This window comes from Phyllobates terribilis, unplaced genomic scaffold (genome assembly GCF_046119375.1).
Source record: "Phyllobates terribilis strain yellow unplaced genomic scaffold, ASM4611937v1 Scaffold_12__6_contigs__length_324123572, whole genome shotgun sequence".
Taxonomy (NCBI): domain Eukaryota; kingdom Metazoa; phylum Chordata; class Amphibia; order Anura; family Dendrobatidae; genus Phyllobates; species Phyllobates terribilis.
In genome coordinates, this window is record NW_027362772.1 from 33,584,084 (window position 1) to 33,612,073 (window position 27,990).

At 46.5% G+C, this 27,990-nt stretch overlaps 1 protein-coding gene across 1 annotated transcript in view; it reads right to left on the reverse strand.

Annotated features, from left to right (window-relative positions):
- The window catches only part of LOC141171988 (B-cell receptor CD22-like), a 197,402-nt gene that overhangs the window by 116,633 nt on the left and 52,779 nt on the right, over positions 1–27,990 (reverse strand). The window contains exon 4 of the mRNA XM_073655742.1: positions 21,097–21,387. Within this exon, the coding sequence (XP_073511843.1) occupies positions 21,097–21,387 (291 nt within the window). The remainder of the gene's footprint in view (positions 1–21,096; positions 21,388–27,990) is intronic.

Here is a 27,990-nt window from a genome sequence, read left to right on the forward strand (position 1 = left end):
GAGTCGTATGCGGAAGGGATAACATCTCCAAGGTCCAGACGGTTGGCAGCACCAAGGCGGCAGGCATGGGAGGGTGGGGGAGAGGGATTAACCAGGTGCGCATGGTAGCAGCCAAACTGTTGAGGAAGGTGCAGGAGCCGAGGAAGAAGTGGAGGACGAACTGGCAATGGGCATGGAAGACTCATCAGATGAGGGAGACCTTGATCACATTTCTGTTGTGCGAGGTTGGAGGGAGAGGGCAGAGGAAGGAAGCATGATTCTTACCTCGCTACCAACACAACAAGGACTTGGTCCTTCTGGATGCGCAAGACACATGAGTGCCTTCTTGCTGCACTACCTGCAACATGACCCCCGGATTGTCAGAATTCGAAGTAATCCCGACTCCTGGGTTGCCACACTCTTAGATCCCCGGTACAAAAGTATATTTGCCGAAATAATTCCTGCCATAAAAAGGTATTGACGAATGCAGGAGTATCTGTTGCAGAATCTTACATGTGCTTTTCCACAAAACACCAGTGGTGCACGTAGTGAATCTCACAGTTCTAACTTGCCAACGGTGGGACTGTCGAGTCTTCATCACTCAAACAGTAACAGTAACACAGTATCTGCTGGTAACAGCAATTTTGTGGAATCGTTTCACCACTTTTTTAGACCATCCTTTGCAAGGCCACAGGAGACAAGAAGTCTGACACATAGTCAATGCCTAGAGAGGATGGTACAGGAGAATCTCCAAGTGAACATCGAAGCCATGACTGTGTCACTGGACCCTTGCTCATTTTGGTATTCCAATCTTGAAAAATCGCCGGAGCTCGCCACTCACGCCTTGGAGATCTTGTCATGCCATGCAGCCAGCGTTCTCTCTGAACGTGTGTTCAGCGCTGCTGGTGGTGAGCTGACAGATAAGCGCACGCGGCTGTCCACTGAGAATGTAGACAGACTCACGTTCATAAAGATGATCAAATCATGGATTCGCAAGGACATTTCTACCCCTGTGTCATCCTTGGGAGACTAAAAGCTTGGGGATTTGGTAAAATCACCTCACCAACCGTTTTAAGCAACAGTGGGGCAATTGATGCCACTTAACCCTAGAACGCATGACCATAAAAATCTACACTTTCACATACCTGGGGCACTTTAGGCCCGTGTGCAAATAACATGGAATAACTCAAACTCAAATGACAAACAACTATATACATGAAGAATACCTAGAGTTTAAAAATTCTAACTAAAGCAATCTTGCAGAAAATAGAAAACAATTAACTGGGCGGGCCTGCAAGGCCACAGGTATGCGTTCTAGGATTAAGTGGTGTCTGTGCCACAATTTTGGGAGTCCCCTTGCTGTGTCTTACGTGACGTTGGCATCGTCAATTCCAGGTGGGTTGGGTCGCACCCCCCCCTTTTAACTGTAAGAAACTACATACACTATGGCTTGGGGTAACACAGATGGTTGAGTCTGAAGAGCTGTTTACTCAGAGGTCTGCTCCAAATCTTCAGTGTCTGCTAGTCAGCGTAGAATTTTTAACTGCATCTAGCCTAGGCAATACTTTGGGCGTAGTAGCCCAGCTGCGAAGCAAGCTGCACCGCCTTTGTATCTAATAAGAATTTTTAAATTAATCTAGCCTAGGCAGACTGTGGGGACCCCCAACCAAACCCAGATGCTCAGCCCTCCTACCGCCCCCCTTTCATGGACAACCCAATAATGTAACTCTTACAACTGGATGGGTGAGGATCGGTCACAGCTTTATTAACTCTTTATACTCATTCCATTAGAAAGGCAATTTATTTCTAAAATAATTCAGCTTGTTGCAGCATGCCCTGGGTCCCCACTCCGGCAAGTTGGCCAACAAGTGTAACTCTCCAACATGTCCTTTCTATTTCCAGGCCACGGAGGATCCAGCGTACTCGTATGCAGGACTCTGACCCCCACCCATCACTCTTAACGCTTGTTCCACTCCGTCCTGGAGTCCTGACAGGAATATGTCCAGTCCAATATCTATTAAGTGAACACCGTCGGGCCGTATGAGGCCTGCTTTATCTCCTTCCAGTTGTCGGTGTCGTATCACTACACCGCCTCTGTCTCTTCTAAATTTTGCCATCCGAATATTTATTACCCGCCTTGTCCACTCGATGACCGTGATGTCTCGCGCACCTTGCCATACCGCTATCGGCACAATCTCTGACCATACTATAGCTAATTTTGTGAAGAATTCTCTGAAGCGCTCAGTGTCTAATTTCATTATTGCCATTACTTATGCGCTCTTGTGATGACCTAGGTTGTTTCCCCCGGCCTGTATAACTAAGATGACCGGACCTCTTGCCTCTCTCCCTACCTTGATTACCTCCATTAGTGCCTGTGGCCATAGCAGGCCTCTAATACCTCTCCAGTTGAAATATGTGTTATGAAACTCTAATTTCCTCCCGCCTGGGCGGACTTTCGCCCTTTTTTGTGCCCAATATATATACGAGTGGCCTATCACTCACACTGTTGGCTTAGCGTCACCTGTAAAAGAAACAAACCACGTTAGGATAACAAGTCCGGTCTTATGTATCTCGCCAAACACGTGGATCGCCATCTCCCTATCCTCTGAACTTCCGTTTCTGACAGTCCTGCTCTTGCTGCTTCCGTAGCCGCACCTATGCGGAATGAGTGTGTCCCGTAATCTTTGGGGTGGTTCCCTGCCGATGTTATGCATTTATTAAATATAGCTTGGAACAGGTATCTTGATAATGGCGTTCCATCAATGTGTGATGCGAAGAAATTACTTTGTGATCTGATGGTTAGATATGTTTTTACTATTGTTACCTGACTCAGTGTACTGTTTATGGGTTGTAGAAGTACCCAAGTACCCCTGCCCGCTGGAACCGTTTTCGATTGGTGTATGCATATACGTATTGCATTATTGGCTATGACTACTTCCTGGTGTAATAAGCGTCCACTGGTGGTAATTTTGGATTGAGGGACTAATTCGCTTATACATAGCGCCCCGAAGAAGGCGATCACAAATGCAGTAGACATTAGTGTTGCTTCAAATTGTGAGTGTCATGTTAATGGTGTTAGGGATAAGATGTGAGAAATCAGTTTTAGTGACACGGGACGGGACGTCTACATTCCTGACTTGGCTGACCCCTTTTCCACCCTTTTATGGATTGTCTGATGATGAATCTTTGTCACATCTCCCCAATTCAGTAGTTGGAAGTGAAATGCTACTCCGGTCAGACACCGCTGCGCTGACGCCCCTGATATGCCCCTCATCATTAGCTGGTGGAGAAATTCTATGGTGACTTGTGATCTGGCTTGTTCACATTGGTCAACCCGTCTGCCTGCTACTAGTCGTGTCCACTCTTCCCATGCCTTACCGTATGCTTGCCACGTTGACGGGGCAACTGACGCTCTGATTAATGGCATCAACTATTCGCCACTAGACCCCATAGGGAGGGTGGGCAACTGTTGCCCGATGGGTGGGCGTTGTGGAAGAGCTCTGTGAAAATCTGCCAATTGAATTGTTATAAAGCGTTAGCAGCAGCTTTATACCCCTCAGCATAGTGGCTAGCGCTAACCCATACATTGTGTTTTAGGCACAGGAATACTAGCCTGCGTAGTAGGCCTAGCACTGGGAGAGAGGATGATGCCATCTTATTAATGCAGTGCGCTAGGCTGGTGTTTTGTGTTATGAAGCGTATATTTTTGTTAGCCAGGCGCGCGCCCCATATTTCTATTGCTACCACTATAGGGAAAAATTATTTTCAGGGCTAGATGTAGCTAAAAATTATTATTAATTTCAAAGCTGGTGGAGCTTGGTATAGATGGCCTAATACAATGAGTCCCACACACTGCTAGAAGCCCAAATATTTTTTCAGAGGTAGATGCAGATAAAAATTATTTTTAATTTGCAACCTGATGGAGGTCAGTATAGATGGACTAAGAGAGAAAGTCCCACACACTGCTAGAAGGCCAAATATTTTTTCAGAGCTAGATGCAGATAAAAATTATATTCAATTTGCAACCTGATGGAGGTCAGTATAGATGGACTAATAGAGAAAGTCCCACACACTGCTAGAAGGCCAAATATTTTTTCAGAGCTAGATGCAGAAAAAACTTATATTCAATTTGCAACCTGATGGAGGTCAGTATAGATGGACTAATAGAACAAGTCCCACACACAGCTAGAAGCCCAAATATTTTTTCAGAGGTACTGTAGATGCAGATAAAAATTATTTTTAATTTGCAACCTGATGGAGGTCAGTATAGATGGACTAATACAACAAGTCCCACACACAGCTAGAAGCCCAATATTTTTTCAGAGGTAGATGCAGAAAAAAATATATTCAGTTAGCAACCTGATGGAGGTCTGTATAGATGGATTAATAGAACAAGTCCCACACACAGCTAGAAGCCCAAATATTTTTTCAGAGGTAGATGCAGATAAAAATTATTTTTAATTTGCAACCTGATGGAGGTCAGTATAGATGGACTAATAGAGAAAGTCCCACACACTGCTAGAAGGCCAAATATTTTTTCAGAGCTAGATGCAGATAAAAATTATATTCAATTTGCAACCTGATGGAGGTCAGTATAGATGGACTAATAGAACAAGTCCCACAAACAGCTAGAAGCCCAAATATTTTTTCAGAGGTACTGTAGATGCAGATAAAAATTATTTTTAATTTGCAACCTGATGGAGGTCAGTATAGATGGACTAATACAACAAGTCCCACACACAGCTAGAAGCCCAATATTTTTTCAGAGGTAGATGCAGAAAAAAATATATTAAGTTTGCAACCTGATGGAGGTCTGTATAGATGGATTAATAGAACAAGTCCCACACACAGCTAGAAGCCCAATATTTTTTCAGAGGTAGATGCAGAAAAAAATATATTCAGTTTGCAACCTGATGGAGGTCAGTATAGATGGACTAATACAACAAGTCCCACACACAGCTAGAAGCCCAATATTTTTTCAGAGCTAGATGCAGAAAAAAATTATATTCAATTTGCAACCTGATGGAGGTCAGTATAGATGGACTAATAGAATGATGCTATGCCCAAAAGATTTTACTTCACTAGGTGCAGTAAAAAAATTAGTATTCTATACACAGGTGGTATATCTTGCAACACAGATTGGCTACTCCACTGACTAACACACTCTGCAATAGGCCAAAAAGGATTAGCTTTGCTAGATTCAGCCAAATGCTGTGAAAAAAACTTGCACAGCACTGGCACAGACCTGCCTGGCAAAAACTGATAGGAACTGATGTAACCTAGTCCTGAAAAGGACTCCAATTACAATTAGTCTTTACTCCCACAACCTATCTATTTAAGAGCACAGACCTGCCTGATAAAAGTCATAGGAAATGCTGTAACCTAGTCCTTAAAAGGACTGCAATCACAACTATTCCCTACTCCCAAGCTATCTGTAGATTTGTGCGAAAATTGGCTTGAAATTAACAAGGTATAGCGCACACAGCAACAGCGGTGCCGTCTAACACGCAGCTGCAGCAGTGAGAAAATGGTGGCGACGGAGAAAATGGCTTGGTCTTATAGGGCAAGGACATGTGACATACACTGCCAATGACACATGCCCTTGCTTGTGTGAAAAAAAGCACTTCGCTCCGTGTGTGCGCTGCTGATACGCTGACAGATTGCACCTCCCCACTGTAAATGCGGGAAAGTGAAAAAAAAATGGAGATCTTCATTGTTCCTGCAGAGATCCATCCCTTGCCCCTCCCCCCACCCCGCTGTACACTCAAACTGCGTATTAACATTAATTTTCATCATTACTGAGAAAAAATCCAGTTATGATTTTGGTGCACGAACAGTTATCGAACATAACCTCGAACAGCCGAATTTTTCTCAAATTGTTCGTGTTCGCTGAACGGCTCGAACACCGCCCAAAACAGCTCGAATTTGAGATTGGCGAACAGTTCGAGTAGAACAATGCTCATCTCTACTCCCTATCCTCTGAACTTCCGGTTCTGACAGTTCTGCTCTTGCTGCTTCCGTGGCCGCGCCTATGCGGAATGAGTGTGTCCCGTAATCTTTGGGGTGGTTCCCTGCCGATGTTATGCATTTATTAAATATAGCTTGGAACTGGTATCTTGATAATGGCGTTCCATCAATGTGTGATAGGAAGAAATTACTTTGTGATCTGACGGTTATATATGTTTTTACTATTGTTACCTGACTCAGTGCACCGTTTATGGGTTGTAGAAGTACCCAAGTGCCCCTGCTCACTGGAACCGTTTTCGATTGGCGTATGCGTTGACATATTGCATTATTGGCTATGACTACGTCCTGGTGTAATAAACCTCCACTGGTGGTAATTTTGGATTGAGGGACTAATTCGCTTATGCATAGCGCCCCGAAGAAGGCGATCGCAAATGCAGTAAACAGTAGTGTTGCTTCAAATTGTGAGTGTCATGTTAATGGTGGTAGGGATATGATGTGAGAAATCAGTCTTAGTGACTCGGGACGGGACGTCTACATTCCTGACTTGGCTGACCCCTTTTCCACCCTTTTATGGATTGTCTGATGATGAATCTCTTTGTCACATCTCCCCAATTCAGAAGTTGGAAGTGAAATTCTACTCCGGTCAGACACCGCTGCGCTGATGCCCCTGATATGCCCCTCATCATTAGCTGGTGGAGAAATTCTATGGTGACTTCTATGTTGACATCTGCAAGCTGTTGGCTAGAGAAATGCTGCCTTTCCGCCTGGTGGACACAGAGGATTTTCTAGAGCTTATGTCCGTCGCAGTGCCCCAGTACCAGATGCCCATTCAGCACTACTTCTCAAAGAAAGGTGTGCCTGCGCTCCACCAGCATGTCGCCCACAACATCACCGCTTCTTTAAGAAACTCTGTGTTTGACAGGGTGCATTTCACCACAGACACTTGGGCGAGTAGGCATGGACAGGGGCGTTACATGTCGCTGACTGGGCACTGGGTATCTATGGTGAGAGCAGGAAAAGGGGCTACTGTCCAAGTCTTGCCGTCCCCACGAGTTGTACGTCAATCCTCTTTATCTAGAAGTTCCTCCACTGCTTCTGCCTCCTCAACCTCCTCTCGGTCCTCCACCTGCACCCAAAGCCTGTCTGGTAATGCCACCCGCTTTCTAACTGCGCAGAAGGAATCCTGCACACCTCCTTACTAAGCTGCTCAACGGCATCAGGCGGTGTTTACTTTGAAATGTCTGGGAAATGTGAGTCACACAGCTGACAAGTTGTGGTCAGCTCTGGAGACCCAGATTCATGAATGGTTGTCCCCTCTGGACCTGCAACCAGGGAAGGCCGTGTGCGACAATGCTGCAAACCTGGGTGCGGCCCTTACCCGGGGCAATGTCTCACACGTGCCTTGTATGGCTCACGTGTTGAACCTGATTGTCCAGCAATTTTTAGCCCACTATCCCGGACTAGATGGCCTTCTGCAGAGGGCACGGTCGCTGTGTGCTCACTTCCGCCGTTCGCATCCCGCAGCTCAATGACTTACATCTCTACAGTAGTCTTTGGGCCTGCCAGTTCACTGGCTGAAATGCGATGTGCCGACACGGTGGAATTCAACTCTGCACATGTTGCAGCAACAGTGGCAGCACCGACAAGCCCTGGTGCAATACGTTCTGACGTATAGCCTGGGCCAACGAGATCCAGAGGTGGGGCAAATCACGCTGCAGGAGTGGTCTCAGATCAGGGACCTATGAAGTTGAAGCGCCCCCTGGGCCGTACCCGGAGCAGGGCCGGAAGACGCTGGGGGTTGTAGTCACTGTGGCGGCGACCCGGTCCGTCACCCAGGGCCGTCAATCCAAGGGTAATTTGTATATATGGGTTTTATAATGTCCGACTACACCACCTGTGAAGTGCGGCCAAAGGGGCCACCGCTGCAGAACAGTTCTCTGAAGCTGGTGGTTTTTCAGCAATGGTATTATTACTCCCCACAGGAAGAGTGTAGTTTCAGGGCAGTGTGGGTGGATGATGGTGGTTGTAGTGCAGGGAGTCAGTAATGAACACAGAGTCCGTGTGATGCAGTCCCAAGATCTTTACTCACAGTTGTTGCAGTCCAGATTACAGGTACCAGAGCAATCTCCCCCGTCGTGCTGTGCATTCTCAGTGAGGGGCTCAGTACACCGCAGATAGCTCCGGAGTACTTAGCAGGACCCCCTTCTGTGTGTCCTTTCTCTGGCCTTCTCCCTGCACCTCACACCCAGTGACACTTCTACCCGGTATGCTCAGGCCTTGGCGGGCGACGTGTGTTCCGTCCCCTGGGTCCTATGTGGCTACCTTCTTAGTTAGACTGGTGTGGACTTTGGCCTGCAGTACATGAAATTCTGCAGCCTCCGGTTTCTAGTTGAGCCTTGCTGTTTCTCCGCTAGTTGAGGGAACGGTTTCCCTTATGTGGCCTGACCCCTCTACCTCCCGGTAGCAGCGGGCTTACGGGTGGCCTTCTGCATGGCCTGTACCCCTAGGGTCCCTTCGGTTCCTATAGCCTTCCTGCTCCCACTCCTCTCTTCTCTCCTTCAGTCCTGGGCCTCCCAGGCTAGGCCCGCCTCCGGAGCAGAGCTCATGCAGAGCCTCTGCTCCTGTCACTTTTCCTCCTCTGACTGGCTTGCTCTTTCTAAGATGGCTTCCTATTTCCTCTCCCTGTCATGTGCTCCCCTAAGCTGCTTTCTCCACCCACATCCACTACATAGGACCCTCCCACCAGCTAGGGACCTGGGACTGTGCTCTTCCTTAGGAGCAATCTCGCCCTACCCCCACTGCGGATATGTGTTGGATGCAGGTGTTAGGGTCCCGAGCCATACTCCTTCCTTACCTGAGGGTGAGATACCACACCTCTGGGTGAGATGCAGTATGTTACGGGTCCGAGAAGTGGAACCTCTGAGCTGCAATACAAGGGGGAAGTCCTTGTAAGGAAGCGGGTGACTCCCAGGGAGGGCAAGCAGGTAGTCACAGCAAGTGACGGGGACAGTCTCTGGGTAGACAGGCAGGTGGTCACGGCAAGTGATGGGGGCAGTCTCTGGGTAGATAGGCAGGAGGTCACGGCAAGTGACCGGGGCAGTCTCTGGGTAGATAGGCAGGTGGTCACGGCAAGTGACCGGGGCAGTCTCTGGGTAGATAGGCAGGTGGTCACGGCAAGTAACCGGGGCAGTCTCTGGGTAGATAGGCAGGTGGTCACGGCAAGTGACCGGGGCAGTCTCTGGGTAGACAGGCGAGGCGGGTACCTGACAGGTAGCTGGCGGGTGCTCCCAGGTGAGTGGGCAGACTGAGACAGCAGGAAACAGTCAGGTAACTGGTGGACGCTCCCAGGTGAGCAGTCTGACAGACGAGGCAGGAGACAGGCAGGTGACTGGTGGGCGCTCCCAGGTGAGCAGTCAGCAGACAAGGCAGGTAACAGGCAAGTAACTGGTGTACGCTCCCAGGTGAGCGGTCTGACAGACGAGGCAGGTAACAGGCAGGTAACTGAAGGACGCTCCCAGGTGAGCGGACTGGCAGACAAGGCAGGTAAGTAGAAGATGCTCCCAGGTGAGCGGTCTGACGGACTAGGCAAGTAACAGGCTGGCATGCAGGACGGGAAGTCAGGCTAGCAGCGGAACCTGAGGGCTGAAGCACAGGTGAGACACAGTGCAAACAACATAGCTCGGGCACCTCCATTTTGGAGGAGGTGCCTTATAAATGGGAGGTCCTCCGGCAATTGGCCGGGGACTCCTTAGGACGGCGCGCGCGGTCCCTTTAAGAGCGGGGGAGCGCGCGCGCGCGTGCCCTAAGCACACTGCCGGGGAAGGAGCGCGTGCCGGAAGCAGCGGGGAGAGAAGCGCTGGAGGACGCCGCGCCAGGAGTGGGGAGGTGAGAGGGACGGCGTCTCTGCCTAGCACGGGGCAGAGACGCCGATGCTACACGGTACCTCTGTGGCGACTGAACCCTCAGGGGCGCCACACACCCTTCTGCACAATTTTGAAATGGCGACGAAGATGTTTAGTGCTGACGACGATGCCATTATCAGCATGACTATTCAGTTGATTTACATGCTGGAGCACACGTTAAACAGAATTCAGAGTCAGGTGGTGGGACAAGAGGAGGTGGAGGAAGTAGAGGAGGAGTCGTATGAGGATGGGATAACATCTCCAAGGTCCAGACGGTCGGCAGCACCGAGGCGGCAGGCATGGGAGGGTGGGGGAGAGGGATTAGCCAGGGCGCATGGTAGCAGCCAAACTGTTGAGGAAGGTGCAGGAGCCGAGGAAAACATGGAGGACGAACTGGCGATGGGCATGTAGGACTCATCAGATGAGGGAGACCTTGATCACATTTCTATTGTGCGAGGTTGGGGGGAGAGGGCAGAGGAAGGAAGCATGATTCTTACCTCGCTACCAACACAACAAGGATTTGGTCCTCCTGGATGCGCAAGACACATGAGTGCCTTCTTGCTGCACTACATGAACATGACCCTCGGATTGTCAGAATTCTAAGTAATCCCGACTACTGGGTTGCCACACTCTTAGATCCCCGGTACAAAAGTAAATTTGCCGAAATAATTCCTGCCATAGAAAGGGATTCACGCATGCAGGAGTATCAGCAGAGGCTGTTGCAGAATCTTACATGTGCTTTTCCACAAAACACCAGTGGTGCACGTAGTGAATCTTACAGTTCTAACATGCCAACCATGGGACTGTCGAGTCTTCATCACTCAAACCGTAACAGTAACACAGTATCTGCTGGTAACAGCAATTTTGTGGAATCGTTTCACCACTTTTTTAGACCATCCTTTGCAAGGCCACAGGAGACAAGAAGTCTGACACATAGTCAATGCCTAGAGAGGATGGTACAGGAGTATCTCCAAGTGAACATCGAAGCTATGACTGTGTCACTGGACCCTTGCTCATTTTGGGCTTCCAATCTGGAAAAATGGCCTGAGCTCGCCACTCATGCCTTGGAGATCTTGTCATGCCCTGCAGCCAGCGTTCTCTCTGAACATGTGTTCAGTGCTGCTGGTTGTGTGCTGACAGATAAGCGATCGCGGCTGTCCACTGAGAATGTAGACAGACTCACGTTCATAAAGATGAACAAATCATGGATCCGCAAGGACTTTTCTATCCCTGTGTCATCCTAGGGAGACTAAAAGCTTGAGGATTTGGTAAAATCACCTCACCAACCGTTTTAAGCAACTCTGGGGCAATTGATGCCAGTTAAGTGGTGTCTGTGCCACAATTTTTGGAAAAAATGGAGACTCTTTTTGGAGTCCCCTTGCTGTGTTTTACGTGATGTTGGCATCGTCAATTAAAGGTGGGTTGGGTCGCTCCCCCCCCCTTTTAACTGTAAGAAACTACATGCACTATGGCTTGGGGTAAGAACAGATGGTTGAGTCTGAAGAGCTGTTTACTCAGAGGTCTGCTCCGAAGCTTCAGTGTATGCTAGTCAGCATAGAATTTTTAACTGCATCTAGCCTAGGCAATACTTTGGGCGTAGTAGCCCAACTGCGAAGCAAGCTGCACCGCCTTTGTATCTAATAAGAATGTTTAAATGCATCTAGCCTAGGCAGACTGTGGGGACCCCCAACCAAACCCAAACGCTCCGCCCCCCTACCGCCCCCCTTTCCTTGACAATACAATAATGTAACGCTTACAACTGGATGGGTGAGGATCGGTCACAGCTTTATTAACTCTTTATACTCATTCCATTGGAAAGGCATTTTTTTTCTAAAATAATTCAGCTTGTGGCAGCATGCCCTGGGTTTCCACACCGGCAAGTTGGCCAATAAGTGTAACTCTCCAACATGTCCTTTCTATTTCCAGGCCACGGAGGATCCTGCGTACTCGTATGCAGGACTCTGACCCCCATCCATCACTCTTAACGCTTGTTCCACTCCATCCTGGAGTCCTGACAGGAATATGTCCAGTCCAATATCCATTAAGTGAACACCGTCGAGCCGTATGAGGCCTGCTTTATCTCCTTACAGTTGTCGGTGTTGTATCACTACACCGCCTCTGTCTCTTCTAAATTTTGCCATCCAAATATTTATTACCCAGCTTGTCCGTTTGATGGCAGTGATGTCTCGCGCACCTTGCCATACCGCTATCGGCACGATCTCTGACCATACTATAGTTAGTTTTGTGAAAAATTCTCTGAAGCGCTCAGTGTCTAGTTTCATTATTTCCATTAGTTATGCGGTCTTGTGATGACCAAGGTCATTTCCCCGGGCCTGTATAACTAAGATGACCAGACCTCTTGCCTCTCTCCCTACTTTGATTATATCCATAAGTACCTGTGGCCATAGCAGGCCTCTAATACCTCTCCAGTTGAAATATGTGTTATGAAACTCTAATTTCCTCTCGCCTGGGCGGACTTTCGCCCTTTTCTCTGCCCAATATATATACGAGTGGCCTATCACCCACACTGTTGGCTTAGCGTCACCTATAAAAGAAACAAACCACGTTAGGATAACAAGTCTGGTCTTATGTATCTCGCCAAACACGTGGATCGCCATCTCCCTATCCTCTGAACTTCCGTTTCTGACAGTCCTGCTCTTGCTGCTTCCGTGGCCGCGCCTATGCGGAATTAGTGTGTCCCGTAATCTTTGGGGTGGTTCCCTGCCGATGTTATGCATTTATTAAATATAGCTTGGAACTGGTATCTTGATAATGGCGTTCCATCAATGTGTGATAGGAAGAAATTACTTTGTGATCTGAAGGTTATATATGTTTTTACTATTGTTACCCGACTCAGTGCACCGTTTATGGGTTGTAGAAGTACCCAAGTGCCCCTGCCCGCTGGAACCGTTTTCGATTGGCGTATGCGTTGACGTATTGCATTATTGGCTATGACTACGTCCTGTTGTAATAAGCCTCCACTGGTGGTAATTTTGGATTGAGGGACTAATTCGCTTATGCATAGCGCCCCGAAGAAGGCGATCACAAATGCAGTAAACAGTAGTGTTGCTTCAAATTGTGAGTGTCATGTTAATGGTGTTAGGGATATGATGTGAGAAATCAGTCTTAGTGACTCGGGACGGGACGTCTACACTCCTGACTTGGCTGACCCCTTTTCCACCCTTTTATGGATTGTCTGATGATGAATCTCTTTGTCACATCTCCCCAATTCAGTAGTTGGAAGTGAAATTCTACTCCGGTCAGACACCGCTACGCTGACGCCCCTGATATGCCCCTCATCATTAGCTGGTGGAGAAATTCTATGGTGACTTGTAATTTGGCTTGTTCACATTGGTCAACCCGTCTGCCTGCTACTAGTCGTGTCCACTCTTCCCATGCCTTACTGTATGCTTGCCACGTCGACGGGGCAACTGACGCTCTGATTAATGGCATCAACTATTCGCCACTAGATCCAATAGGGAGGGTGGGCAACTGTTGCCCGATGGGTGGGCGTTGGGGAGGAGCTCTGTGAAAATCTGCCAATTGAATTGTGATAAAGCGTTAGCAGCAGCTTTAGACCCCTCAGCATCGTGGCTAGCGCGGACCCATGCATTATGTTTTAGGCACAGGAATGCTAGCCGGCGTAGACGGGAGAGACGATGATGCCATCTTATTAATGCAGTGCCCTAGGCTGGTGTTTTTTGTTATGAAGCATATATTTTTGTTAGCCAGGAGTGCGCCCCATATTTCTATTGCTACCACTATTGGGAATAAAAAAAAATTTCCGGGCTAGATTCAGCTAAAAATTATTATTAATTTCAAAGCTGGTGGAGCTTGGTATAGATGGCCTAATACAATGAGTACCAGACACTGCTACTATGCCCAAAATTATTTTCCAGGCAAGATGCAGCTAAAAGTTATTAGTAATTTGAAAGCTGGTGGAGCTTAGTATAGATGGCCTAATAGAATGAGTACCACACACTGCTAATTTGCCCAAAATTAGTTTACAGGCAAGATGCAGCTAAAAATTATTATTAATTTGCAACCTGGTGGAGGTTAGTATAGATGGACTAATAGAACAAGTCCAACACACTGCTACAAGCCGAAGCCCAAATATTTTTTCAGAGCTAGATGCAGATAAAAATTATTTGGAATTTGCAACCTGGTGGAGGTTAGTATAGATGGACTAATAGAACAAGTCCCACACACTGCTACAAGCCGAGGCCCAAATATTTTTTCAGAGCTAGATGGAGATAAAAATTATTTTGAATTTGGAACCTGGTGGAGGTTAGTATAGATGGACTAATAGAACAAGTCCCACACACTGCTACAAGCCCAAGCCCAAATATTTTTTCAGAGCTAGATACAGATAAAAATTATTTTGAATTTGCAACCTGGTGGAGGTTAGTATAGATGGACTAATAGAATGATGCTATGCCCAACAGGTTTTACTTCACTAGGTGCAGTAAAAAAAATTGTATTCTATACACAGGTGGTGTAGCTTGCAACACTGATAGGCTACTCCACTGACTAACACACATTGCAAGAGGCCAAAAAGGATTTGCTTAGCTAGATTTAGCCAAATGCTGTGAAAAAAACTTGCACAGCACTGGCACAGACCTGCCTGGCAAAAAGTGATAGGAACTGATGTAACCAAGACCTCAAAAGGACTGCAATTACAATTAGTCTCTACTCCCAACCTATCTATTTAAGAGCACAGACCTGCCTGATAAAAGTGATAGGAACTGATGTAACCTAGCCCTCAAAAGGACTGCAATTACGATTAGTCTTTACTCCCAACCTATCTATTTAAGAGCACAGACCTGCCTGATATAAGTCATAGGAAATGATGTAACCTAGTCCTTAAAAGGACTGCAATCACAACTATTCCCTACTCCCAAGCTATCTGTAGATTTGTGCGAAAATTGGCTTGAAATTAACAAAGTATAGCGCACACAGCAACAGTGGTGCCGTCTAACATGCAGCGGCAGCAGTGAGAAAATGGTGGCGATGGGGAAAATGGCTGGGTCTTATAGGGCAAGGACATGTGACATACACTGCCAATGACACATGCCCTTGCTTGTGTGAAAAAATGCAGTTCGCTCCGTGTGTGCGCAGCTGATAGGCTGACAGATTGCACCTCCCCACTGTAAATGTGGGAAAGAGAAAAAAAATGGAGATCTTCATTATTTCTGCAGAGATCCATCCCCTGCCCCTCCCCCCATCCCGCTGTACACTCAAACTCCATATTAACATTAATTTTCAGCATTACTGAGAAAAAATCCAGTTATGATTTTGGTGCATGAACATTTAACGAACATAACCTCGAACAGCCGAATTTTTCTCAAATCGTTCGTGTTCGCCGAACGGCTCGAACACCGCCCAAAACAGCTCGAATTTGAGATTGGCGAACAGTACGAGTCGAACACCGCTCCTCTCTAATCTTCATCACTGAACGTGGCTTTCTGTGTTAACCTGCAGTTGATGGGGACACGGTCCTCGTACTCTGGCCTTGAGTCGAGGAGCGGGCAAGAGTTAACGGCTTTCTCTACCCGGTCAAGGTCCCTACCCAAGAAGGCATGGAGGGGAGCGGAGGAGTAAAGCTCCGCAGGCAAAAGGATCCCAAGGGGATGTAGACAGAGTGGTATACGCCACCTGTTCTCATTATTCTGGCCTAGTCAGAGGGATTCCTGCTGCAAAAGGGGTACCGGCCGCCGATATCTGACTCTGTCACTTCAAGTCTTAGTCGGAGAAGCCCGGAGGCTCAGTGGATCTCACCGGGTAACGGACAGAGCGGAGTCGCCACCCGTACCCTTGTTCTGTGCATAGTCCAGAGGGAGACCCGGTCTTAGTACACGCACCACATACGGACAGTAGAGGACCTAGTGGGAAAGTCTAGGAACACTCTGGTGCGGGGTCCTGACCAAAGCACCTGAACTACCCGGAGGCTGTCGGACCCCCGGTCCTGGTGGCCACAGCATGCCGTGAGGAGCAGGGAGAAGCCTTGCAGCTGTGCATACTACCGTGAGTAAAGCTTGGAAGACTACCCCTATGGCCTTCGGTTTCTTATTGCAACGCGGCACCTCACTACACTGCACCACATCTTCCACTACTACTCCCATCCTCCTGTCCTCTCTGCCCTGAGGCCCTGCTCCGCCTGTGGGGAGTAGTATCATCTCCAGCTGCCACTACATCCCGCCTCAGAGGACTGAACGCAGCACTGGTGGGGGAATCACCAGACACCACAGGTGGCGTAGTCAATATAACCACTTGATCAACACCAACTCTAAAAGCCCATTACACCCCTTTTAAAGTGTGATGGCCCTGGGCATGGAACGGGTCCAGGCTACGGCTACAACCAACCAAACATCTGACCCGGCTCCGAGTACCCAATCTCTCAGGGTAGGGCTTCGAGCGTCACACATTTGCGTCTGAACACTCACAGACACACTATTCTTTTTTTTGGGGGGGGGGGGGGACACCAAAAGGTTAATAAAATTGGTATTTGTACAGTCTTAAGGAGGAAAAAAAAAAAGAGGATTTAGATTAAAAAAAAAAGGATTTTTCCTGGCCCCCGAGACCTGGGACTAAGTCTAGCAATTTGAGCAGCAGGAGCACACAGGACTGTAATGCAACGTTTGTTGGTATAACCACTGCATCTCCTATACAGCGCTGCCTCTTGAAAAAGAACGCCGAAACACGCGTCGGGGTGCGTCCTTACCCGTCGCACGGCTGGGGACTCTCTTTTGGGGTCGTGGGCTCCTCCTATATTGCCAGTTTGTGGTGAGTTGAAATAAATATGTGCCATAGGGACCATGGGCTTGACTAATACCTTCTTAATCAGCGTTAGGATACTTTTGTATTAAGTTTTGGTCTCCCTGTATGCTATATTGCATCAACTCTGTTTTTCACTGGGCATTACTTGCTCCATGTTATATGTACTAATGATGACTCACCGCAACCTATAGTAACTATATGGATTAATTGACAATTCTATGCTGCCCATCTCCCCAAGGTATTCCCCAGCTTTGGGCACGTTGCACCTTATCCCCCTCTGCTATTTTAACTTTTATATGCTTTCTATAAATTTTGAATGATGGATTTAAATAAAATTGTACTAATTGTTTGCCACAGTACTCAAGTGTCCTCCTATTTTTTACATCTCCTATACAGCCTGCCTGATATCTGGGATCGATATTAGTCTTGAGAAGGACTGTTTGTTTGATTTGGCAGGTCTTAGAGACCCTACACTAACTTTTTCGCACTATATATCTCTCCCAGCAGCACTTTCCCTACACTGTCTGATCCTGGGTGATTGTGTCCAGATGGCGGCGCCCGGTTTTAAATACTCAAAGTGACGCTGTGCGGCCAGCCAATCAATGTAATGCCCACAACCAACATGAGTGCTGCATTACAGTGACTGGCTGGCAATCCCTGCATGTTCATTGGCTCTGTAAAGAGCGCCAAACATGTAGAGCGGAGACCCGAGCTCCCACCTGAGTAACCCGGAAATGCTCTGAGCTCGCCGAACATCCTGAGTGGCGAGATGCTCGGTCGAGTACCGAGCAGTGTCGAGCATGCTTGCTCAACACTAAATCCCACAAATAACATCAGCTAAAATTCAGGACTCTCTGAAAACTAGCGGTGTGATTGTTTCAAGATGCACAATAAGGAGGCACTTGAAGAAAAATGGGCTGCATAGTCTAGTCGCCAGAAGAAAGCCATTACTGCGCAAATGCCACAAAGTATCTCGCCTACAATATGCCAAACAGCACAGAGACAAATCTCAAAACTTCTGAAACAAGGTAATTTGGGGTGATGAGACCAAAATTGAACTTTTTGGCCACAACCATAAACGTTACATTTGGAGTGAGGTCAACAAGGCCTTTGATGAAAGGAACAGCATTTCTACAGGAAGGCACGGAGATGAATCGCTGATGTTTTGGGGATGTGTGAGCTAAAAGGCACAGGAAACTTTGTAAATGTTGAAGGAAGGATGAATACTGCACGTTATCAGCAAATACTGGAGGCAAATTTGCACTCATCAGCCCGGAAGCTGCGCGTGGGACATGCTTGCACGTTCCAACATGACAATGATCCAAAGCACAAGGCCAAGTCAACCTGTCATTGGCTACAGCAGAACAAAGTGAAGGTTCTGGAGTGGCCATCTCAGTCTCCTGACCTCAATATCATTGAACCTCTCTGGGGAGATCTCAAGCTCGCAGTTCGTGCTAGACAGCCCAGGAATGTACAGGAACTGGAGGCTTTTTGCCAAGAAGAATGAACAGCTTTACCATCTGAGAAAATAAAGAACCTCATCCACATCTACCACAAAAGACTTCAAGCTGTCATTGATGTTAGAGGGGGCAATACATGTTATTAAGAACTGGGGTATGTGAACTTTTGATCAGGGTCATTTGGATGTTTTTGGTTATCATTAAGATTTAAAAAGAGAAAAAACAGTTGTTTGACAATAAATGACTTCAACCAACCAATGAGTGGAGAAATTTTTTTTGCTGTCATTCATATTCTCTGAAGAAAGGCCAAGAAAGGAAAAATTCTACTGGGGTATGTAAACTTTTGAGCACAACTCTAGTGTTGCCCAATATGTTTATAGAGTATACCTGGAAATTTTATGTATTCTGAGAAAAGTTTGAGTTGTAGTTTACAATGCTGAACTACGTTTCCAATCTGGATTATCTTTGAAGCCTCACCAAAGGTTAAGGACATCTATGGAGAATAACGATGTGTGGCAAAGGAGAACTGACATGTTCTTTTTATGAAATATTAATTGAAAAATTGCTATTTAAAAACAATAGGTGTTATGATAGTTTAGCAACTCACTCGGAATAATAGGTAACACACTAAAAACTGAAAACGACCCTGCCGGTTCCTGTACAGACTAGAGATCCTGATCTCGCAGTCCCTAGTGGTTCCTGCATGAGATGAGATAGCCCTAACCAAAGAGTAGATGATGGATAGTCAGTCCTATGCTGCCTGAAAGGCAGTCAAGCACTTTACGTGCTTCCTAAAGAACCAGAGGGCAGAGCACAGTGTAAATTACCTACAGAAAGGAAAGTGTGCTGAAATAGGAAGAGATCCCAGAGTGAGTAAAACAAACCACAAAATATAAAATCAAGGATTAAGTATGTACTGTAATAGAATATTCCTCCAACTTCCTAAAAAGAAAGAGAAGATATGTGCAGGGTAAAGAACATAAACAGCAAAGAGATATACTCTAAATTGTCTTTCACTGACAGGCTTAAACTACAGCAGTATGGCTGGACATGCAAATGAGACTATTACCAGCAGGAAATATCAACAGGAGGTAAGTATATAACGTCGCACCCATAAGGTGATAGAGCAGACAAATGAGTAAATGAAAACACCTGTTATCCTAAAAAAGATTGAATCAAGGGAAACAGAAACTAAACGCCCAGAGAAAAGGTGTATCAGCTGTGGCTTGGCAGACAGAAAAGGTGACCACAAAGCACAAGCTCAAGGGGTCAAACCCAGATGCATGACAGCAGGCAAAGTTAATATCGACCCTTTAAATATCTTTGCCACATGACTTGAGTTTTTGCCCCTCATCACTGCTAAGTAGCAGACCTGATTTGGCTAAGTGAGAGGCCTCTAACTAGGTGCCTAAGGGGGAATGTTTCTCATTGTGGAGAGTGTCAAGCCAGTGTAAGTTGAATTATTTGCCATGCAATGCTCCTGATAAAAGGGTCCATATTGACTTTAGGGATTGCTACCCCCAATTGGTGTCACTAGAGTTCAAGCCCTCTTTTTGTCTGAAGAGGATATTTGCATATTTAAATTCCTAGAGGAGCATTGCATGGCCTTTAAGTCCAGATTTCTCTACAAGGAAAAACTTTCCCCCTTAGACATTTAAAGCAATAGTAATGTTTGCTTTCCCAATCATACGTTGTATTATACAGTATTGCTTATTAAAAATGAATTTTCACACTTTTCAAAACGGAAGAAATGGGCCAACACACCTGTTGTTATACGTGCAATGTGTAGGTGCACGTTCACACTGTGGCCATTAACAGACAAAAAATATGATAAAACAATGCGCAAACGCCCTGCTGTAAGTAAATAAATAAATAGTAATAGTACAAGAAAATAACATGGGGCTTTAGTTAAGACTATTTTGATTTAAAAAAAAGCGTAAAAGCCATCCCACCGTGACAAGGTGTACCCAATCAGGATGGTCCCTAACTCTAGTATCTCACCTTGTTATGTGCCAGTAGGAATCAAGATAGATGGGGGCAGAGCAGGAACCAGACCTGACCATTAAAGCGTACCTGTCACCAGGTTTGACCAATATGAGCTAAGACCACCACCTTTCAGCCTTGATATTCAGCATTCTATACTGATGTATATAAACCCCCAACCCGACCTGCAAGACAAGAAAAAGAGCTTTTATTATACTCACCTGGTGGGGGGGGGCGGTCGAGTCCGAGGGGCGTCACTTGTCCCGGTCCGGTGCCTCCATTCTTCTTGTGATGCCGTCCTCCTTCTTGCTTTGTGTGTATGATGCATCTCTACTTCATTCACACAGTCTCCCCGGCATCACGCTCCTGAGCAGGCGTACTACTCTGCCCTGACGAGGGCAGAGCAAAGTACTGCAGTGCGCATGCACTGGAAAAGGTCAAAGAGCGCCGGAACATTCACACTGCAGTACTTAACTCTACCCTCTTCAATGTAGACAAGTACTCCTGCGCAGGAGTGCAATGCTGGGGAGACTGTGTGAATGAAGTAGGACACGTCATCCACAAGAAGCAAGAAGGAGGACGGCATCACAAGAAGAAGGGAGGCGCTTGACCAGGACCAGTGACGCCCCTCGTACTCGACCGCCCCCGAGCAGGTGAGTATAATAAAATCTCTTTTTCTTGTCTCACAGGCCGGATGGGGGGCTTAACGAATTATAGTATATCAGGCCTGAAAGGTGGTGACCTTATCTCATATCGGTCCAACCTGGTGGCAGATAGTGATAGGAACTATAAGAGTTAAGGTACATCCTAATTGGGGACACCATGGTGCGGTGGGATGGTTTTTACGCTTTTTTGATCAAAATAGTGTCAATTAGGTAAGCTATGTTATTTACATGTACTAATACTATTACTATTTACTTACTGCAGGTGAGTTGTTACATTTCCAACACAGGTCATTTTTAATGTATTCATCATATTTTTTTTTATCTTAGAGTAGGAAATTGAACTTAGTCACCTATAATACGTACAGTTGATGCGTATAGTGGATGATTTAATTGTTTTTTGTCCATTAGGATATGTAGCCGTGCACTGAATAGGAGTCCCATCATCCACATATGAAGGAGTATAAATAAGTTCTGATTCTTCTCTCCAGGATCCATCAGAAATCTTCGATTGATTCTTAATCTGACCCATTTTGTTCCATTGTATATAAGGAGGACTGGAGCGACACGTGTGATAGGCAGCACATCGTATAGTGGTGGCTTCTCCTTCTATTATAGGTTGAGAATAGTAAAGAAGATGAATATCTTCCGGAGAATCTGAAAAATTGTATCATAAAATGTTACATCAGGAACATTTAATTTTTATGATGTTTACTGTAGAGTGCAAGTAATTCAGTATTTTACCTTTATGATACAGGTCAATATAACAAAAGTGATACTTAGTGATGAGCTAACGTGCTCGCCACTGCTTGGTACTCGCCCGAGCATCATGGTGCTCGACAAGCTCGGCGCCCGACAAGTATTTCCGGGTTGCTCGGGCAGAAACTCGGGTCCCCTCCCTGCATCTTTTGCACTCTTTAGAGAGCCAATGAACATGCAGGGATTGCCTGCCAATCACTGTAATGCCGTAGCCATGTTGGTTGTGGCATTACAGTGATTGGCTGGCCGCACAGCAGCATCAGGTGTATGTCAGACCTGGCGCTGCTATTCTCGTCACATTCTACCCCGGAATCAGGCAGAGTAGGGAGAGCTGCTGCTGAACTAGGGAGAGATTTGCTTGTTTACAGTTAGTATAGGTATTCCACAACATATATATAAATATATCCATCTGAATAAACAGTCCTTCTGAGGACTAATCCAGCTGCATATAATCAGTGCTAGGCAGGCAGTGTATGTGGCAGACTGCAGTGTATAATACAGCACAAGAGGGACCATTGAACATCCTCTCTGCTGCTGTAATAATTACAGATATTTGTAGACATATCTCCAGATATCAAGGGCCAGGAAAAAATGTTTTTATCTTAATCCTGCTTACTTGTATAAAAAGCAATCCAGAGTACACCATTTTTCTGCTCCCTTTGCTTTTTCTCACTGCAGAATAAAGCCAGATCTGTTCCATATTACAGAGATAAATATCCAGAAATTTGAACTGAACGTGGAAAATATTGGCTTCCTTTTCCATTCTGTTGCAGTGTGTCAGTGAAGCTATTCACACAAGGTCTCTGTGTAGAATAGTATTAGTAAATTACAGGCCTGCTATTTAAAACAGTGGATTTCTGTCAGACATATCACCTATAAGACTGTTCCAAAATCAGACATTTCTTCCATTTGCATTCTTTTGCAGTGTGTCGGTCAACCTATTCACACTAGGTCTCTGTGTAGAATAATATTAAAATCGTAGTTCTCTGTGAGACATATCACTTATAACTGCGTTCCAAAATCAGCCATTTCTCGTAAATGTGGAAAATATTGTCCTCCATTTAAAATGGGCAAGGTGCGTGGCAAGGGATGGGGAAGTGGACGTGATGGTGCATGCAGAGGCCGAGGCCGAGGACGTGGCTGTGGGCAAGCTGATATTGTGCCACAACAAAAACTCACATCTTGCCGCTCGACCTTCTTGTCACAATTACTAGGGGACTGCAGAACACCACTATTGAACACAGAGCAGTGTCAAAAGGTTGTTGGTTGGATAGAAGATAATGCTTTTAATCACTTTGCCACCACCACCACCACCGTGTCTTCCACACGGTCAAGTATCAGTAAACAAAAGTCTGGACTGCATATTCCTCACCCTGATCCTCCTTCCTTCCACCATGACGAGTGCCCGGAGACAACTGATCCCACACTTGGACACTCAGAAGAGCTGATCACTTTTCCATTTGTAGATTCGGGCCACTCGCCCGGCCAGCTTCAAGCGAGTCAAGAGGAGAACGTGTGTAGCAATGCAGAAATATTGGAGCAGTCAGGGTCACATGAAGACGATGGTGGGAAAGTGCAATTACTGTCACAAGAGGTGAATGATGATGATGATGATGATGATGAAACCAATTGCCAGAAAGTCAGGAGGAGTACCAGGGTGTGGAAGTGGAAGATGAGGTGGTGGATGATATAGTAACTGACCCAACCTGGCAGGGGGACATAAAGAGCGAGAACAGAAGCACACAGAGCGAGGGAGGCGTAGCACCACAACAGGCAGGAAGAAGCAGTGTGGTGGCCGCAGACACAAGGTGGGAAAGCGTTCCTCGTAATACCAACACAACGCAAGTTGCCAGTACAACTGTTAGGTCTTCCTGAGTCTGGTTATATTTTAAAGACTCTGCAGATAACCCCAAAAAGGCCATTAGCCCCACCTGCCAGGCCAGCATCAGCAGGGGTAGCAAAACTAGCAGCCTGACCACCACCAGCATGATCAGGCACATGAAAGCAAAGCACCCAACTAAGTGGGCCGAACTCCAGGGTCCAGCAACAGTGTCTGTGGATGACACCACTGCTTGTTCCGCTGTTGTACATGCAAGCCAAACCCCTGTCCATGGCGCATACCAAGATGCCTCCCGCCCTGCACCTCTCATTGCACATTCTCAACTAGCACCATCAGCAAGCATGTCCACGTCCTTGTCCCAGCGCAGCGTTCAGCTATCTCTACTGCAGTCCTTGTAACTCAAGCGCAAATATGCAGAAAACGCCCCACAGGCCACATTACTAAATTCACACATTTCGCAAATGCTTGCACTCGAAGTGTTGCCTTTTAGGCTCGTGGAGATGGAAAATTTCTGCAACATGATGGCAGCAGCTGTCCCTCGGTACTCCATCCTCAGCCGCCACTATTTCTCTCGGTGTGCCGTCCCCGCATTACACAAGCACGTGACTCACAACATTAGACGTGACCTCAACAATGCAGTTACTGGGAAAATCCACCTAACCAAGGACACGTGGACAAGTGCATGTGGGAAGGGACGGTTTATCTCGCTGATGGCACACTGGGTTAATATAGTGGAAGCAGGGACCCAGTCGGAAATTGGGACTTAACACGTCCTTCCGACACCGAGGACTGTGGGTCCTGGGTCAATCAATGTTGACACCACATTCTACAGATCCTGCACCTCTTCCTCCTCCTCTTCAGCCTCCATCTCCGAAATGACCACATAAGTCGCAAGCTGGAAGCACTGCAGCAATGCCTGCAGTAATATGCTTAAGTGACAAACTGCACAACGCTGAAGAGTTGTGGACAGCTCTGAAAGAGCAGGCAGATGTGTGGCTCACACCGCTGACCCTACAGCCAGGCATGGTCTTGTGTGACCGTGGCCGGAACCTGGTGGTGGCTCTGAGGCAAAGCGAGCTCACATATGTGCCATGTCTGGCCCATGTGCTTAAACTCGTGGTTCAGAGATTTCTCAAAACCTACCTGCATCTGCCAGATCTGCTTGTCAAAGTATGCTGCCTGTGTGCCTGACTGGTGTGTGATGTCCCCATGCGTTGGAATTCTACACTGCAAATGTTGGGAAGGATTTGTGAGCAGAAGAGGGCAGTTGTTGACTACCAGCATCAACAAGGCCTTTCAGACTCCACACATAAGACCTCAAAAGTGGACATGGATGTCAGACATCTGTACAATCCTCCAAAACTTTGAGGACTCCACCAAGATGGTGAGCGGCGATGACGCCATAATTAGGATCACTATCCCGCTACTCTGTCATCTGAAATGCTCTCTGTTCACAATTAAAGAGGATGCATTGCAGGAGGAGCACGATGAGATGGAGCAACGAACCATACATGGTGATTACACATAGCCCAGCCTCATCTCATCCCAAGAGTGGATTGGGTGACAATGAGGAAGAGGAGGAGGAGGAGGAAGAAAGGGAGCTAGTTTCCTGCGCTATAGACGGTACTACCTGCACAACTGTCATACTCTTTGTTCAGCGTGGATGTCCTGAGGACAGGGAGGAGGAGGAAGAGGAGGAGGATGGAGGAGAGCATGGTCAGTCGTCATCTTCGTGAGGACATGGAAGTCTTGCCTCTTTGCAGTCTGGCACACATGGCTGAGTTTATGTTATGCTGCCTTTCCCGTGACCCTCGTGTTGTCCAAATTTTGGGTGACAGTCATTACTGGTTGGTGACACTTCTAGACCAAAGCTGCAAGGTAAACTTTCTGTCCCTTATTCCCACGCTGGACAGGCCTAATAAAATGGGGCAGTACCAGAATGCCAATGTTGAGGAATTATTTAAAAAATTCCTATCTGAAAACGCTGGCAGCAGAGGTCACAGTTCATTGGACAATGAAAGAGTACAGGCGAGAGAGACACAAATGCAATCCAGCAGAGGCAGGGGAACACTGTCAAAGTTCTGGGACATTTTTCTGAGACCCTCCCATCACACAGCCCCTGAGGCGTGGGGTACTCTCCTAAGGAGGGAAACGTTTCGGAAGACGCTGAGGGAGTACTTTGCCGACCATACCATTGTCCTCCGTGATTCCTCTGTGCCTTATAATTATTGGGTATCCAAGCTGGACATGTGGAACAAACTGGCTCTCTACATTGTGGAGATCCTGGCCTGCCCTGCCGCTAGCGTTTTGTCAGAGCGGGTTTTTAGTGCCGCTGGTGGAATTATAGCCGATAGGCACATCCGCCTGTCAACTGAAAATGCTGACAGGCTGACTCTTATAAAAATGAACAAGGGCTGGATTGGGACAGACTTTTCAACACCAACGAATGATAGCAGCGCAACATAAACTCAAATACAGTGTCTTTTTTTGGGGAGGTCTAACTCTATTCCCATGCACCTCTGACTTCACACCCAGACATGGGTATACGCTTCCTGATTTTATCTATTTGCTCTTGTCCTCCTACTTTTCCGTATCATCATCCTCCACCACCATATCACCACCATGTACCATGTCAACATATCTACATCTCTTGCAAGGGACATTGGAGTTCCTCCAAATTTTTGGCAGCTGTTGCTTCACTGCATAGGAAAACATTATGGGAGACCCACTTCCTAATAATGGGAACATTGTATTCAGGAGGCTCTCTGACCTCTACATCTCTTGCAAGGGGCATTGGAGTTTCTCCAAATTTTTGGCAGCCATTGCTTCACTGCATAGGCAAACAATATATGAGACCCACTTCCTAATAATGGGAACATTGTTTTCAGGAGGCCCTTCGACCACTACATCTCTTGCAAGGGGCATTGGAGTTCCTCCAAATTTTTGACAGCCATTGCAGTCACTGCATAGGCAAATAGTATGGGAGACCCTCTCCTTTCAAATGGGAATATGTCATTACTGAGGTCCACCTCTATGTGTCTTTAAATTGTTAGTAGGGTTTTTCCTCAATTTTGGCAGCCGTTGCACTCACTGCATACCATATAACTGAATAGCAGACCCTCTCCTTTCTAATAGGAACATGTCATCACTATGGCCCAGCTCTATGTGTCTTTAAATTCTCAGTAGGAATTTTTCTAAATTTTGGCAGCCGTTGGAATCACTGCATACCCTATAACTGTATAGCAGACCTGCTCCTTTCTAATGGGAACATGTCCTTACTTTGGCACAGCTCTGTGTCTTTAAATTGTTAGTAGGGTTTTTTCTAAATTTTGGCAGCCGTTGGAATCACTGCATACCCTATAACTGAATAGCAGACCGCTCCTTTCTAATGGGAACATGTCGTACCTTGTTACTGTTGCCCTGCTCTATTTGTCTTAAAATTGTTAGTGGGGTTTTTCCTAAATTTTGGCAGCCTTTGCAGTCACAGCATGGGCATTACCACTACCGCTCCTTTATAATGGGAACATTTTTTTTACTGAGACAATCCTCTATGTCGCTTCAAAGGGGTATTGGGTTGCGTCCAAATTTTTAGCAGCCCTTGTAGTCACTGCATACGCAGTAACAGTATAGGAGACCCACTCGTTAATAATGGGAACAATAAAGCATAGCCAGCTGATGGCTCTCTAACAATAGTGAGGGCCGAGTGCTGGTCCTTTAAGAATAGTAAGGGCCGTCTGATGGCTCTATAAAAATAGGCTTTGTGACTTTCAGAGACCCTCCATCATAAATGAAACTAGATGTGTCTGATGATGTGTCACACACCACATGGCCAGATAAGGTTATAAAATGTTAAAATGACATTTGCTGGTGAATGCATTTGTCTTGTTTGAAAGCAATGCAAAAGAGCAAAAATGCATCAAAAACGCTACGTGTGAACATAGCCCAGGGTGTGAAGGAGCATTTTTGGTTATGCTCATTTATTTTGCCTTATATACAAGTCATTACCCTGGAAAGGATGTTCCTTAACATATTTCCCAGAAAAATCCATTTTTGTTTCGTTTTTTCATGTTTTATTGTGAGTCCTTAAAATTGGTGTAATACCTATGACAACGTTGTTGACAGCAGTGACCTGGGAGTCAGAAATGTTTCCAGAGGTCTTCCCCATGCTGTTCCCATGTCATTTGAGCACAGTTCTTATCGATTTGGAAAAATTTTAGTCCCTCTGCGGACCACTGGGGGGAGCCACCTGAAAAATGCTCGAGTTTCCCATAGACTTACATTGGGGTCGTTACTCGGTCTGAGCACCCGAGTACTCCAATTTGCTTGACTCGAACAACGAGTACCTGAGCATTTTAGTGTTTGCTCATCACTAGTGTTGAGCATTCCGACACTGAAATATCGCGTATCGACCGATATTCGCGGTATCGGAATTCCGATACTGAGTTCCGATGCTTTTACAATATCGAATACCGGAATCGGAAGTTCCCATAATGCCTGTGCTCTGCAGTGTCTCTGAAGGATGACAAGCTGGATGGCAGCGCTCAGCTTATTGTACTTGTCATTTAGTGTTAAAGGATTTATTAAAAAAAAAATATTGTTTTCGTGCACCGTCTCTTAAAAAAAGCCGGCCGGCATTTCAGCAGCGGTACCCGACAATTAAG